Here is a 16,552-nt window from a genome sequence, read left to right as displayed (position 1 = left end):
CTGCCCCACTGGGGATCGTGCCCTGATGGGGCAATCAAACTGGTGACCTCTTGGTTCATGGGTCAAGTCTCAACCACTGAGCTACACCAGCCGGGTCATTTGCTATTTTTAATTTTTTTAATTTTTATTTACTTTTTTTGGTAATCCTCATAGGAGGATATTTTTCCATTGATTTTTAGGGAGAGTGGAAGAGAAAGGAAAAGAAAGAGAGAAACATTGATGTGAGAGAAACACATCGATTGGTTGCCTCCTGCACGAGCGCCGACCAGGGCCCAGGCTGTGGAGAAGCTTGCAACCAAGGTACATGCCCTTGACCGGAATCAAACCTGGGACCCTTTGGTCTGCAGGCCGATGCGCTATCCACTGATCTAAACTGGCTAGGATATTTACTAGTTTTTATAATTCACTTAGAGACTACCTGGAACTTTGATAATCACCTACATCTAAATTTATTCTCTCTAGCCCTGACTCTTCTCTTGTGATTAGATTCATAGTACAGTATATGGCATACTCTATGTTAACTTCTATACCTAGACATATTTGGAGGGCAGGTGTTTTTATTTTTATTTCATGTTGGTAGCATTGTTACTGATTGGTGGTAGGCACTCAAATGTTAATCATTGAAAAACAGCTAATCTTACTTTTGTTCCCATTGCCAGTTACTAAATATGAAAAGAAATAGTCCTCAAAATTGAACCCTGTGATAATGAAGTCCAGGGTAGAACTGTTCATGATAACACGTCTTGCTTGAGTATTTAAGCATTACTTGAATAATAGGAAATTGCCTTTTTAAAAATGTTAAAAACACTTGAATATATAGGATTTCATATGGCTCAGCCTAATAAATGTAGCTAAGAGTAGAGCAAAGAGGAAATTCATTTACTTTCTCTTTTTCTTGGTGGTGGGTGGGGATTGGCAGGGATAATTCCAGAGAGAACTTGAAAAATGTCATGCTACCAAGTAAAACTTTTTAGTATCCACTGTCATGCTCCTTTTTTGTTGACAGGCCAGCTTGTTTCCTACTCTCTGTAGTATCCGTAAATATTGGGAAAGAAGTGATCTGAAGGAAGAACTAGGATGATAGAAAAACTAATCAAGAGGAAATCTTTACTTACCTATTCAGCTGCTAGCAAATCATAGAGTATTGAAATTAGCCACGTAAGGAAAGCTTTGGAATCTTTCCAAATTACCCAAATTGAACTTGGTCATTTCCATGGGAGCTGCACCTGGCCCCAGCTTGGGCTCCTCCCTAGCCGCCTGCCACTTTGGCAGTCCAACATCCCCATGAGGGGTCCTGGATTGTGAGAGGGCACAGGCCAGGCTGAGGGACCCTACCCGTGCATGAATCCATGCACTGGGCCTCTAGTATAACTAATATCAATGTAACTAATATTTTACCCTAGGTATTTTGTAGTTTGCTTGTTTTTGTCTCTAAACTTTTTTAGGGAGTGAAAGAAGATTATAACATACATGCAGAAAAGTACATAAAACATAAAAGTAGAGTTTTAACAAATTATTTTAAAGCAATATCTCTATATCACCTTCTAGGTTAAAACAAAAACAAAACATTATGTAACCTTTCCTGTACACTGCCTCTCTTCCCAAAGTAATATATCTATCTGCCTTTTAAAAAAAAGTTCCCTGCTTTTATCTTGCCATCTATTTATGCATTTCTTCTTTTTCTTAAAATATTATTATTATTATTATTATTATTTAAAATATATTTTATTGATTTTTTTAACAGAGTGGAAGGGAGAGGAATAGAGAGCTAGAAACATCAATGAGACAACGTACATGCCCTTGACCGGAATCAAACCCGGGACCCCCCAGTCCGCAGACCGACGCTCTATCCACTGAGCCAAACCGGTTTCGGCTAAAATATTATTTTTAAATTACAGTTGACACACAATATATTATTTTCAGGTGTTCAACATAGTGATTAGACATTTATATACCTTACAAAGTGATCACCCCGATAAGTCTAGTACCCATCTGACTCCAAGCATAGTTATTACAATATTATTGACTATATTCCTTATGCTTTACATCGAAGTGACTATTTTTATAACTGGAAAATTATATATTTTTTTAATTGGTTGTTTTTTTTCTTTCTTTTTTTTTTTAATTTATTTTCTAAAGTTTTACATATGTCTTCTTTTTTCCCAATTGACCCCTTCCCCCCTAGCCATTCCCACCCAGGCAAGCTCCCACTGCCCCAGTGTCTGTGTCCATTGTTATGCTAATATGCATGCATATAATTCTTTTGGTTGCTCACTAACCCCCCCTCCCCTGCCATTTGTCTCTGGATCTATTCTTGTTCATCAAATTATGTTGATCATTATATCCCACATATGAGTGAGATCATGTGATATTTATCTTTCTCCAACTGGCTTATTTTGCTTAGCATAATGCTCTGCAGTTCCATCCATGCTGTTGCAAATGGTAAAAGTTTCTTCTTTTTTATAGTGGTGAAATACATATTCCATTGTATAGATGTACCACAGTTTTTTAATCCACTCATCTGCTGATGGGCACTTAGGTTGTTTCCAAATCTTAGCTATTGTAAATTGTGCTGCTATGAGCATAGGGGTGCATATATCCTTTCTGATTGGTGTTTCTGGTTTCTTGGGATATAGTCCTAGAAGTGGGATCACTGGGTCAAATGGGAGTTCCATTTTCAGTTTTTTGAGGAAACTTCATACTGTTCTCCACAGTGGCTGCACCAGTCTACATTCCCACCAGCAGTGCACAAGAGTTCCTTTTTCTCCGCATCCTTGCCAGCACTTGTCATTTGTGATTTGTTGATGAAAGCCATTCTGACAGGTGTGAGATGGTATCTCATTGTTGTTTTGATTTGCATCTCTTGGATGATTAGTGACTTTGAGCATGTTTTCATACATCGCTCAGCCTTCTGTATGTCCTCTTTCAAAAAGCAAATTGTATTTTTTAATCCCTTTCACCTTTTTCAACCAACCCCCCTCTCGTGGTAGCCATCAGTTTGTTCTCTGTATCTATGAGTTTGTTTCTGTTTTGTTTTGTTTATTTATTTTGTTTTTTAGATTCTTTACATAAGTGAAATCATGTGATATTTGTCTTTCTCTGCCTTTTTTTCACTTAGGGTATTACCCTCTAGGTCCATACATGCTGTCAAAATTAGCCAGGTTTCATCCCTTTTCGTGGCTGAGTAATATTCCATTATGTATGTACCACATCTTCTTTATCTATTTGCCTGTTGATAAACAGACACTTAGATTGTTTCCATTTCCTGGCTATTGTAAATAATGCTTTAATGAACATAGGGGTGTATATATCTTTTCGAATTAGTGTTTTGGATTTCTTTGGATAAATACCCAGAAGTGGAATTGCTGGGTCATAAAGTAGTTCTATTTTTAATTTTTGATGAACCTCCATACTATTTTCTGTAGTAGCTGCACCAATATTTGTTATATGATTTATTGATGATAGCTATTTTGACATATATGAGATGATATCTCATTGTGGTTTTAATTTGTATTTCCCTAATGATTAGTGATGTTGAGAATCTTTTCATATGTCTATTGGCCATCTGTATATCCTCTTTAGAATAATGTCAGTTCAGGTCCTCTGCCCATTTTAAATCAAATTGCTCTGATTTTTTTTTATTGGTGTCTATGTTGAATGAGTTTTTAAATATATTTGGATATTAACCCCTTACTGGATATGTCATTGGTACATTTATGTATTTCTGAAATAATATAGTCAAGTTTTGCCTGTTTTGGATCTTTTCGTTTGAATCATACTATTTATTCTTCTATGTTTTCTTTCAGTCAGTATTGTTTATGAGAGCCATCCAGGTTGTGGTGTGTTTTTTTTAGTTTTTCATTTGATTTCTTGTGTAGGAAAATGTTATCGATCTATTTTCCTGTTAATAAACAATGAGTCATTTCCCTTTTGTGGTTACTAAGAACAATACAATTATGAACATTTTTGTGTTTTTCACAGATTTATACCTAAATGTGGAAGAGCTGGGTCATAGGGTATGCCTATTTTAAGGTTACTAACAGCCAAATTCTTTCCCAAAGTGGTTATACCAGTTTACATTTGCCACAGGAAATGAATGAGAATTCTGGAAGTTCCACATTATTGTCAGTGCAAAAATATAAAAATTTATAAAAAATAAAAAGTTTTATGAGCGTATTTTCTTTCGCACTTAAATACAACATGTACATGTGTGTGCATGCACACACACACACACATACATATAGAGTACTCCAAGGGTAGTTGATTAATTTTGCTTAGGATTAATACTATATAAAAGATAAAAATCATTTTAGCTTTGGAGATGGTTAAGGAGTTGCCATAATAGGATATTTTATACCTGCCTGGCCAGCGTGGCTCAGTGGTTGAGCGTCGACCTATCAATGGTTGGATTCCTGATTAGGGCACATGCCCGGGTTGCGGGCTTGATCCCCAGTAGGGTGTGTGCAGCAGGCAGCTAATCCATGATTCTTATCTTGGATGTTTCTCTCTCTCTCTCTCTTCCTACTTCTCTCTGAAATCAATAAAATAAAAAATAAAAATATTTTATACCTCTGCTTCCTGCCTCTGTAATTGAGATGGTAGTAATATCTTTGAAATAATGGTCAAACATGTTTTTTTCTTTAAATGAAAACTTATCATTAACTTCAAAGGACATGGATTACAGCAGTATGATCTGAAGTAAAATAACTTAGCCAGAGAGGGGAAACTCTAGCCAGAGATTAGAAGATTTAGTGATCATTAATTTCAGTATATTTTGAAAGAAGTATTCAAAGTTTTGTGTGACTTTGATTTTTGTCCCCTATCACTTCATTAGCTCTTGTGCCATTTCCTTGGGATAGGTTTGTGTTAACTGCTTACATCCTATATAATCTAACCTAATAATAGACAAACATGCAAATTGACCACACCTCCGCTACGCCCACAGCCAATCAGAGTGAACAAGATGGTGGTTAATTTGCATATGCGGGTGCTGAGCGGCCTGGGTCCCGTAAACATCCTCCGGACCCAGGCTGCTCAGAGCCTATAGGCCTGCACTTAGGTCCTGAGCGGCAGGGGCCCCAGAACGCGGCCTGGGTCCCATAAACATCCTCCGGACCCAGGCCGCTCAGAGTCTGTAGGCCCGTGCTTAGGTCCTGAGCAGCAGGGTCCCAGAATGCCCCCTGGCCACTTTGAGCCTATAGGTGCAGGCGCCAAGGGGCTGGGGGCGGGGTGGGGCGGGAACATCCCATGTCACCATAGTGCCTCCAGCTGCTTGGGAATGCTCCAGCACCAAGAGGCAGTTTGGGTCCACGCCCCCAGCCTGGCGCACACAATGGGGGGCTGGCTGCTGGCCTCTGGGGTGTGTGGAGACCCCCGGCGGCCACTGCTGCGTGCGGCCCAGGGGTCCCTGCATGCCCCCCAGCTTGGCGCCCATGGTCAGGGCTCATACAGGAGGCAACCAATCAAAGTGTCCCTCTCACATTGATGTTTCTCTCTGTCTCTCCCTCTCTCTTCCACACTCTCTAAAAATCAATGGGAACATACCCTCAGGTGAGGATTAAAAAAAAAAAAAGCATATCCTATGAAAGACACATCTTGAAAATGCCTAAAGAAAGTTGTGATTTTTTCTTGGTGAAGGGACTGGAGTCCGTGTTGATGAAAACACCTTGGTGGCTGTGGTGACTGGCAGTGGCTGCAGCAACGGGGTGATGGGGCTGGTGCCTTCCCCTGATCAGCCCAGTTGCCTCCCACAAAGGAGCGTGGGGAGCGGGCCTAAGCCATCAGTAGGACATCCCCTGAGGGGCACCCAATATGGGAAAGCGGGAAGGTTGGGCTGAGGGACCCCCAACCCCAGTGCACAAATTTCGTGCACCGGGCCCCTAGTTTCTAATTGAAGATGGTGTACCTTTTTCCCTGGCAATGATATTAAGCTCTATATTACACTAAAAGAAAATATATTCTGTAATGCAGTGTGACACTTGTAATAGGAGTCTCTTTGAATTAATTTGAGCATAATGAAGGTCAGAGATTTATTGTATGTATAGCTGTTGTTTCTAGGGAGAATTTTTTAAAGAATAGCATGATTCTAGTTCTTTCATTTTGATACAGATCATTTTCTTTGGCTTGCTTTTATTAGTAGAGATCCCCAGATTTAGTTGGGAGTGCCCTACCAGAATATATAATACTAAAGCATTCCTGCAGTTTGGCACAGTTGTTAGCAACAGCCTTGGATGTACACCTCTGTGATATTTGCCTGTGAATATTCTTTTTCACTGGTGCTTGCTTTAAGAAAAAGATTTTTAAAATTTTTAAACTAGATTTGAAAGAGACAGAGAGAGAAACATCGATATGTTGTGCCACTTATTTATGTATTCATTGTTTCTTGTATGTACCCTGACCAGGGATTGAACCCACAACCTTGGCATATTTGGATGATGCTCTAAACAACTGAGCTACCTGGCGAGGATAATGTTAATGTAGCAACAGCATAGTTCTTTTGGCTTTGGCAAGATGCCTTTTCCCTTTCTCTGAAACATTTGTTTTTATGGGGTGATACAATACTACTCTTAAAAAATGCACTCAAGCAATTTTCAGGGGAAAAAAAAAAGCAATGTCTATCTGAAATAATAGAAGTAGTTCTTTTGGTCTTTGTCATTATATATAGAACCTCTGCATTTCTGAAGACTGTATTTTTGCTTTTTTAAAATTCCTTATTATTTTATGTATTTATATTGATAGTGGTCCATATATACATATATATATATATATATATATATATATATATATACACACACATACACACACACATACATATACATATATATACTTAAAAATATATTTTTATTGATTTCAGAGAGGAAGGAAGAGGAAGAGAGAGAGAGAAATATTAATGATGAGAGAGAATCATTTATCGGCTGTCTCCTGCATGCCCCCTACTGGGGATAGAGCCCACAACCTGGGCATGTGCCCTTGATCGGAATCGAACCTGGGACCCTTCAGTCCACAGGCCGATGCTCTATCCACTGAGCCAAACCGGCTAGGGCCACATATATATTTTTTGCCTTTAGTCCAAATTATGTAACTTTATTTTCCTGTTATTTGTTATTTCTACCTTTCTTGCTATCACGTGTGGTGCTGCTGGATATATAAGTTCCTAATTTTTGAGGCAATATATTGTTTTAGGGGTATGTATCCCAAAATAGAATCTGTTTTTTGGTAGCTGTTAATCTTCACCTGAGGATATTTTTCCATTGATTTTTAGAGAGAGTGGAAAGGAGAGAGAGAGGGAGGGAGAGAGAGAAACATCAATTGGTTGCCTCCCACAGTGCCTGCAATCCAGGTTCGGTTCCTTGACTGGGAATCGAACCCATGACTTTTTGGTGAGTGGGCCAATGCTCTAACCATAGAGCCACACTGGCCAAGGTAGAATCATTGTTGAGTTAAGGTTTTAAGGCAGTTGTGACGTATGCTCTATAGTTCTGGGAACATGGTAAACTCATTCATAGTATCTTATTTGTGTCCTGTGTTTTTAGATCCCTGTCAATAAGGGGTGAGGTTTTTAAAATTTTACTTTTGTTATTGACATGCATGTAGCAATATATTTAATTTATTTTTCAAATATTCATTCATTCATTCTAATCCTCACCTGAGGATATGTTTTATTGGTTTTAGAGAGAGAAGAAGGGAGAGAAAGCACATCGATGTGAGAGAGAAATATTGATTGGTTGCCTCCTGTACGCACCTGGACCAGAGATCAAAACCATAACCTGGGTATGTGCCCTAACCAGAATTTGAACCTGCGACCGTTTTGTGCATTAGTCTACATTTTAACCAACCGAGCCACACTGGCAAGGGCACAATATATTTTAATATCTATTATTCTTAACAAATAGCTTTCTTTTCTTTTACATTTTTCAGTACTATCATTTATTATCCTAGGTAAGTTTAATCTTGTTTTATCAGGATGAGTTTGATTTTAATGTAGCTTTATATAATTTTATGGCCTTCACTTTATTTTACTTTGCAAATTTTTAAAAATATTAAAAATGTGTATCCATTTTGATGTTTACTTTAGTGGAATGTCAAGATAATTTATTCTTATTTCAAAACATATGAAATAAGAATATAAATTTATAAAACCTTGTTGGTGAGAAGTTATTTCTGATTATTAGTTTTTGAAAATAGATGTTTAAATAGCAACCCAATTTTTATCTTTTGAAAAATTTCTGCTGAGATTTAGAAATGCTATAACATTTTATGGTAAACCTCATGCCCTTATAAAAATGTTTTATTCAAAATTGAAAATGAAGTTTTTCAAGAAAATCGTAGTTATTTAAAAAGCAAGGAAGAAATTAAATTTAATTTGATTACATTTTAGCATCATTCATGTCTCGTTTATACTGTACATCTTTTTACTGTAGTTAGTTCTCTGTGAGTCCATTTTATTTTAGCATTGGGGTCAGGCAGCTGAGCCTTTAGATGTTTATGTCTATTTTAGATAGATATAAGGGATTCTAAGGTTAGATTACCAGGGAGTAGATTTTCTTCAGAGCTTCAGACTGATTGATTGAATTCCAGGTAAATCTAATGCCATTTGGAGACCATTTTCTAAGAACTTAGATGGAGAAAATGTCTCATTGAATGTGATAATTTCTTTGAATTATAAGTGTAGGCAACTGTATTTCAATATACAGTGGTTGGTTTTTTTCATAATTCTATGTATTTTAGGTATTAAAAATATGATTCTAGGAGATTATAAAAGGCCTACTGAAATTAAAGAACGCCACCCTATGGAGAATGGATTCTTTAATATTAGATGACTGGAGAATTGCCCTCCACTCATGGAATGCAGTGCTAGAGTGGTTTAGACTGATAGAGAGGAGCTGGTTAGGATTGATTGCTTGACTCTAGAAAGTGGTCTCAAATCAATCACAGACTGATGGGCAGTTTATTGCCAGCAAAAGTGGGGAAATGTAATTTTGTTTACATAGAATGCTAGTTATTCTTCTGTTTTACAAGTTTATGGCCATTGAACTATCCTATATAAATAAAAACAAATATGCTAATTAGACCGAACAGCAGAACGACTGTCCACACGACCTTCCGGATGAAGTGTCAGGGCTGCGAGGGCAGGCTGAGGCTGCGAGGGGCTGCGAGGGTCGAGCCCTTTGCATGAATTTCGTGCATCAAGCCTCTAGTATTAGAAAATAAAAATGAGGGAAAAAAGAAAACACCTCTCTATCTCCTTACAACTCTTTTTAATTTGATATATATACTTGAGTATGTGTATGTTATACAGGGTGTCCCAAAAAATGTATACACACTTAACACCTGATGGCTGTTTCTTTCTTTTCAGATTTAATCCATTGGAATTAATCATTACTCAAAGTATATATACCATGGGACACCCTATATGTATGTGTATATATGTAAACATATATATAGAAAGTTATAAATACAGAAACATATACACATGTACATTTACTTTTTAAAATTTATTGATTTTAGAGGGAGAGGAAGATAGAGAGTAAGAGAGAGAAAAACATTGATATTTTGCTCCACTTATTTATGCATTCATTGGTTGATTCTTGTAATTGCCCTGTCCGGGGACTGAACTATAACCCTGGCACATTGGGATGACACTCCAACCAACTGACCTACTTGGCTAGGGCTGTACATGTTCTTTTTAAAAACAAAATTGAGATTATACTCTATAAGTAGCTTTTTCTTTTTTGGGTTCACGTTTATTGAAATGTAAGTTACACGAAATGAAATTCCCTTTTTTTAGGTTATCGTTATGTGAGTTTTGACAAACACATAAAGACATGTAATTCCCACTAAAATCAAGACATAGAAGTTGTATCACTCCCTCAAATCTCTTTGTCTTTTTGTAGTTATCCTCATCCCCCTGCAATCATTTATCTTTTTTGTAAATCCTTTTACAAAATATAATTATTGTACATTATGCAGTTTCAAGTCTGGCTTCTATTATTTAGCATATTTTTTTCTTTTAGGGTTTTGGTTTTAGATTATGCTTCAAGAATCTTCTATCAAATTAATGGAACTTTATTTTCCTGTTATTTGTTATTTCTACCTTTCTTGCTATCACGTGTGGTGCTGCTGGATATATAAGTTCCTAATTTTTGAGGCAATATATTGTTTTAGGGGTATGTATCCCCAAATAGAATCTGTTTTTTGGTAGCTGTTAATCTTCACCTGAGGATATTTTTCCATTGATTTTTAGAGAGAGTGGAAAGGAGAGAGAGAGGGAGGGAAATCATGTTTATAATTTTTCTAAGAATTTCAGTGCTTCAGTGTTGAAAATTTAAGCCTTTTGTCAGTTTGGCATTTACTTTAGTATAAATTGTGAGGCAGAAAGTTCACTTTTAAAAAGTTTGCCAGTTTAGTTATGTTTATTAAGATTATATTACTATTATAATACTCTTACTAATATAATAAATGTTGATTTCCTCACAGGTAGCAAGACAGCCAGGACCCCCGACCCCTTCCCCTTATGCAGCACATGAAATAAACAAGGGGCATCCAAATCTTGCGGCAACGCCCCCGGGACATGCATCGTCCCCTGGCCTCTCTCAAGTAAGAAAAACTATATTTAAAAAATAATAAATTGCCATGTAAAAGCATTTCTGTTTTTCTAAAGCAAATTTTAAGCAATAATTTACATTACTTAAAAAGTAATTTTTATCTTGTCTTTTGTATTTAATGGTGGCTACTAATGATTTTATACATTTCATTTATGGAGGCATTCAAAATGAACAGTGATACTTAGTTCTTTTTATTGTTTTAGAAGTTAGAATGTATTCTGAAACTTGTTAAAACCACAAAACACTTGTTTGCTTTTCGGTGCGTAATCTGTAGTCTCCACTCTTCTCTCTTTTTTGGTGGAATGTTGGTGGTTATCTTCTAGTTTTGTAAAAAGTGGTGTATCTTTCCTTCTTGAGTAACTTTGGTGGCTATTTTGTTTGTTTTGGTTTTTTATTTTGTAAATAGATTATTGAAATTTGTTAAGCTTAAAATTTTGTTAAACTGTTAAAAAATAATGAACTCCTTAATGTATTTCCAGGTAAAAGGCACAGCAGACATTAAAACACTGTTTTAAAAAGATAACACTGTGGGTTCCCTGCTTTATAAGCTATTTCCCAAGATACTGTTTTGCTTGCACCAACCCACCATCAATCACATGCTTATTTGGGCTTCCTTGTGGTTAAGAGCTGGCCAGAGTTATAAAGTCTCATACTGGAATGAATGCGTAGGAAGTCAAGCCAATAACCTTGACCCATGTTATTTGACAGTGTTATTTATGCTTAAGAACTGCTCCTTTTAGTAATGAAAATTAATTTTATAACATTATCTTCAATTTTCCCTTCCATATTTTAGGCCTTGTAAAGCTTGAATAATAAGAAATAAGCAATTACTTATTAAAAATAATGCTGAAAGCTGGTGATTATAAGTTACGGACTGTGACTAATTAATGCTAGTTTAGACTATAGAATGTTTGAAGAAGCAATGTGCAGCTTGCCAAACCATTATTGAAATAGCTCTAATAAGAAATATGTAAATTAATTTGGACTTAGTACTATGCTTAAACTCAGTCTAAATCATTCCTATTTAATTTTGAATTTTAAAAGTAAAACATGTCAAAATGAACTCTTGTTTAAAATGAGGTTCTTGTGTTGGTCTTCATGTCACTGAAGAGAACCACCCCTGCTGTTAATAAGGTGTATTGGCCTACCTCTAATCAAGAGAGAAAAACTATGTACTGTTTAATTTTAATTTTAATTTTAAAAAATATATTTTATTGATATTTTACAGAGAGGATGGGAGAGGGATAGAGAGCCAGAAACATCAATGAGAGAGAAACATCAATCAGCCGCCTCCTGCACAACCCCTACTGGGGATGTGCCCGCAACCAAGGTACATGCCCTTGACCAGAATCGAACCTGGGACCCTTCAGTCCACAGGCCTACGCTCTATCCACTGAGCCAAACCAGTCAGGGCTATGTATTGTTTTAAATAGGGAAAATATGGCTAATATGCAAAGTGTCCCCTCAGGAGTTCAACCGGGATACCATGAGTGCGATCGCTCGCTATGATGTGCGCTGACCACCAGGGGGCGGTGCGGAATGAAGGAAGGTCCCAGCTGGCAACCAGAAGGCCCTGATCGGCCTATCGCCAGCCAGGCCTAGGGACCGGGCCTCTAGTTTATTATAAAGGTTCATTAAATATAACAGGGAATTGGCGTAATGAAGTGTCAATAATATAAAAAGAGAACTCTAAAGAATACAGTCATAATTCATTTCTTGAATATCTCCCATCTTGAACAATTTGGTTCTTGACCAAGTTGTTCACAGAAAAAAATGTCTCTGTTGTTGAACCAAACTTCATAGTTTTCCAAAATGGCAACCCTTTCAAGCTGATACCTCAGCATGACTAAAAGCTACTCTCTGGCAAGGAGAGAATGCTTTTGTTGCTGGGGAAATCAATAATTAGCACAATTTTGAAACATAAAGAGGCCATCAAGAGTGCTAATGTTGCTAAGGGTGTGAAAGAAACAATGATCATAGGCAGTTGAAGAGATAGAAAAACTCTTGTTGATTTGGATAAAGGGAAAGCAATTAACCAGTGACAGACATGTAGGAGGCAGTGATGTATGAACCAGCAAAGATGCTACATGCTGATATCCCTGGATCGAGTGCTAATAGTGTTTTCTTTAAGGCTAGTGGGGGGTGGTTCGATACATTTAAGAAAAGGAGTGTTTATTTACAGATTAAACGGTATATTAGGCATGTACTGTATATAAGAAAGGTCAAAATAGGGAATCATTGGGGGGTCTGGAATGGATTAATTCAACTTACAGGATATTAATGGGGATAAATGATTTGGTTTTTGAACAGATCACTTCTCAAACATCCTGCCAGAACAAATTAAGTTCAAGAACCGAGAATCCACTGTATAACAATAGCAAATATAAGGATCAGCTGCCAGTTCTGGGGCTGATAGAATACCTATGGAAGAGCCTTCTCCATGGTTGATCCTGGAGAGTACACAGCTGTGGCTCACCTAATAGTAGAGAATTCATTATAGCACCATTCCAGTGGAACATGCTAGAAATCCTTCCTGTGGAACTTACTGGAAATTGCCCTATTGAGTGTTGGGCAAGGCTGGCTTCTTTAGTATCAGTGTCCTTTATCAAAGAGCTGTTGCTATGCACAGTGACTGAGGTTCCTTACTGCATCTGTTTGGCACAGACACTTCAGATTACCTCTGATCTGTTGGATCATAGGTCCCATGTGATAAGCAGCTTACATTGCAACCCACACTTGCTCCATAGTCTTTTGTTCAGGTCATCACTCAAAGGTGGAAACCACCCAGGTGACTCTGTAGGTAAGTCACGGTATAGCCACTTAAATGTAGTGTACTAGGTGTACCGGTTAATTATGGCGGATTTTATAATAAAAGAAAACACGATAATTTCAAGAGAAACATCAAAAGTGTTTTATTCAAAGTAATGTCCATCACTAGCTACACATTTTCCCCATCTTTCAGGTAATTTGTGGATACTGTTCCAATAGAACTTTTCTTGTTTTGAGGCAAACCATTCGAAGACCCAATTTTCCACTTCCTCGTATGTTTTGAAGTGCTGTGCTCAGAAAGTGCATGTGCCATCGATCGGAACAAGTGGTAATCTGAAGGAGCAAGGTCTGGTGACTATAGCGGGTGGGTTAATACTTCCCAGGCAAGATCTTTTAACGTGTCTTTAACTGGTTTTGAAATGTGTGATGGTGCATTATCATGAAGGAAAATTACTTTGCCGTATCTTCTGGCCCATTCTGGTCGTTTTACGATCAAAGTGTGGTTCAAATTGATTATTTGTTGTCTTTAGCAATCAATATTAACTGTTTCACCTGGTTTTAGAAGCTCATAATACACCACACCTTCCTGATCCCACCAAATGCAGAGCATTGTCTTCTTTCTGAAGCGATTTGGCCTTGCAGTCGATGTTGATGGTTGACCTGGATCAACCCATGATTTTGTTCTTTTGGGATTCTCAAAATAAATCCACTTTTCATCACCAGTCACAATTCAATGCAAAAAAGACTTTCTTTTGTGCCGTTGAAGCAACATTTTACTGATGATTTTTCGTTTTTCTATTTGTCTTTCGTTCAGTTGATGTGGCACCCATTTTCCTTCCTTTAAAAATCTTTTCCATTGCTGGTAAACGATCGGAAATTGTTTGCTGAGCAGCGTTTAATCTTTCTGCAAGTTGTTTTTGAGTTTGACCTGCATCTTCATCCAATAATGCTTGTAATTGTTGGTCTTCAAACTTTTTCAGTTGACCTGGACGTTCTTTGTCTTTCACATCAAAATCATCACTTTTAAAGCGTTTACACCAGTGTTCATAAGTATCTTGAGATGGAGCATGTTCACCATAAGCTTCCCGAAGTATACGATAACTTTCAGCAGCACTTTTCTTCAAAATAATGAATTATAACTTCACGCAAATGCTCTTTTTTTGGCACGAAATTCGACATTTTTAAGTGTAAAAATATCTATGATGTTAACACCTTCAGCAAATTTGACATATGAAGTTTTGAAGCTTGCTGTCAATACAACGAAAGAGCATACATATCAAATCGCATATATATCAACATATGTGTAACTCCATCTATTGAAAAAAAATCCGCATTATTAACTGGTACACCTACTATGTTGTCTCCAAACCTCAAAAAAGGCCTACCAAACCTCTTGCCTCCTTTTTTCATGGTAGTAATTAGTGTTGGGTAAGAGGACCCCCTTCCCCTCACCTGCCCACTGAGATTTAGTAGACCTTACTGGATAGGGCAATACTATTTCAGAGTTTGACCTAGTGGGAATTCGTATTAGTGATCAGTTTCCCTTTTGTAAATAACAGGATTGTATGAGATGAGATCTAAAGTTCCTTCAAGATCTCCATGGGTTTTAGAAACAACTTCAGATTTAAAACTAGGCAAACTTGGCATTCTTTTTCATTTTGTATCTTTTAAAAAAATACCAGAAGTTTGTTATTTGAGTTATCTTAAATCACTTAAATTAAGCAAGACAAAAGTATTTCCTACTTATTGCTCAATTGTTGGCACTTTTGTATTTTTTCTTGGTGTCACTGTCAAGACTCCTAAGCTGTGTTCACAGTAATCAGTGAGAAGACATGCTCTGAATAATGCCAAAATGGAGTGATACATGTTTTCTGCCTACTGTTCCTGGAAATTTCATTTAGTCCTTTTTTCTTAGAGATTAACTCAGTTGTGTTATATAGTGGGCTGAGATGGTAATGATCCATGGGTTAGATTGTTTATTGTCTGTGGAAATGCCAAGAAAAGGACTTTTTCACTGAGGAATAATGATTGATTATGCTATTATTTTAACACTACAATTTTTATACTTTTTGTGTGATTTAAAAACTTATTTTGTCTATCCTAAAGAAAATAAATTCTGATTTTGACAACTCTTGACAATCAGCCTTGCTAATAATTAGGATAAAGTAGAGGAAGTTTTGAAAGTTTTTTTCACATTTCACTTTTGAAATTGATGAGTATTTAGTTTCCTTCACAAAAGAAAGCCAAGTACAGTTGATAATTTTTATACTCCCCTCTCCCCACGGAACACATTGTGGCTGCCTCAGGTAGTCTGTGAGTTGAGTGGTGTTTGGAAGCTGCAGTCATGGCACATGAGGATTTGATGTTGGCTCGTAAACCTGCAGATTGACTGCATTGTGTTGGCACTGTTGGAGCTAAATCTTACTTTGGTTTTATTTTTCAGTTGATCATATGCCTATTTACTTAAAAATTTACACCTTGTTGAAAATTTCTTCAACAAATATTGCCATTAAACATTTTACAGATTAACATGCCATTGCAAATGTCATTATTATGAAAGTACTAAGTTACAAAGGCCTAAAAAATATTCAGATCATTTATGTCTATGGTTTTACCTGATCTATGCTAAACAGTTCTGTAAGCTCTTTTCTCTAACTATTGAGATTTATTTTAATGTGGTCATATTTGATTAGAGAATTTGAGCTCTTTTGTCATTGTTTTGTCTTTATTAACAAAAACAGTTGCAACCATGTGTATAAAGTAAGACTTTACCAAATGTTTCCTTTTAGGTGAATTTCATGTTGGTTTGTTTTTTTGACTTACCATGAAATATTCCTAAAGTAATTTTTTTTTCCTAAAGTAATTTTTATATGCTTGTTTGATTATGCTTTTCTTTGTGTTACATATAGCTAGGAAAAAAAATCACAGTGAATTTTTTTCAAAATTTCTGGGGTTAGATTTTAAGTGTTACTGAAGAGTAATTTAAGTACAATTATTATTCAGACTTTCCTCACCATATACCCCAAGTTGTAGATTCCATTTGGCAAATCTACAAACTAGAACACATATTTTGAAATACCTAAGTATAAAGAGTGAAAGTTTTAAAAATCAAAAAATCAGTTATTCAGCACTGTTTTAGAAAGCCAAAGAATTTTGTAAAAACCAATCATTAAGAAATG

General features: G+C 36.6%; 1 protein-coding gene across 8 annotated transcripts in view; it reads left to right on the top strand.

Annotated features, from left to right (window-relative positions):
* The window catches only part of EIF4G3 (eukaryotic translation initiation factor 4 gamma 3), a 270,009-nt gene that overhangs the window by 72,646 nt on the left and 180,811 nt on the right, over positions 1-16,552 (top strand). For all 8 annotated transcript variants that reach the window (XM_054720419.1, XM_054720417.1, XM_054720413.1 and 5 more), the window contains one exon: positions 10,477-10,596. Coding sequence is in view for 1 of the 8 variants with exons in the window: in XM_054720418.1 (XP_054576393.1) it covers positions 10,477-10,596 (120 nt within the window). In the remaining 7 variants the exon portion in view is untranslated. The remainder of the gene's footprint in view (positions 1-10,476; positions 10,597-16,552) is intronic.

This window comes from Eptesicus fuscus, chromosome 9 (assembly GCF_027574615.1).
Source record: "Eptesicus fuscus isolate TK198812 chromosome 9, DD_ASM_mEF_20220401, whole genome shotgun sequence".
NCBI lineage: Eukaryota > Metazoa > Chordata > Mammalia > Chiroptera > Vespertilionidae > Eptesicus > Eptesicus fuscus.
The sequence above is the reverse complement of the archived record's forward strand: the minus strand, read 5'-3'. Positions and strand labels throughout refer to the sequence as shown.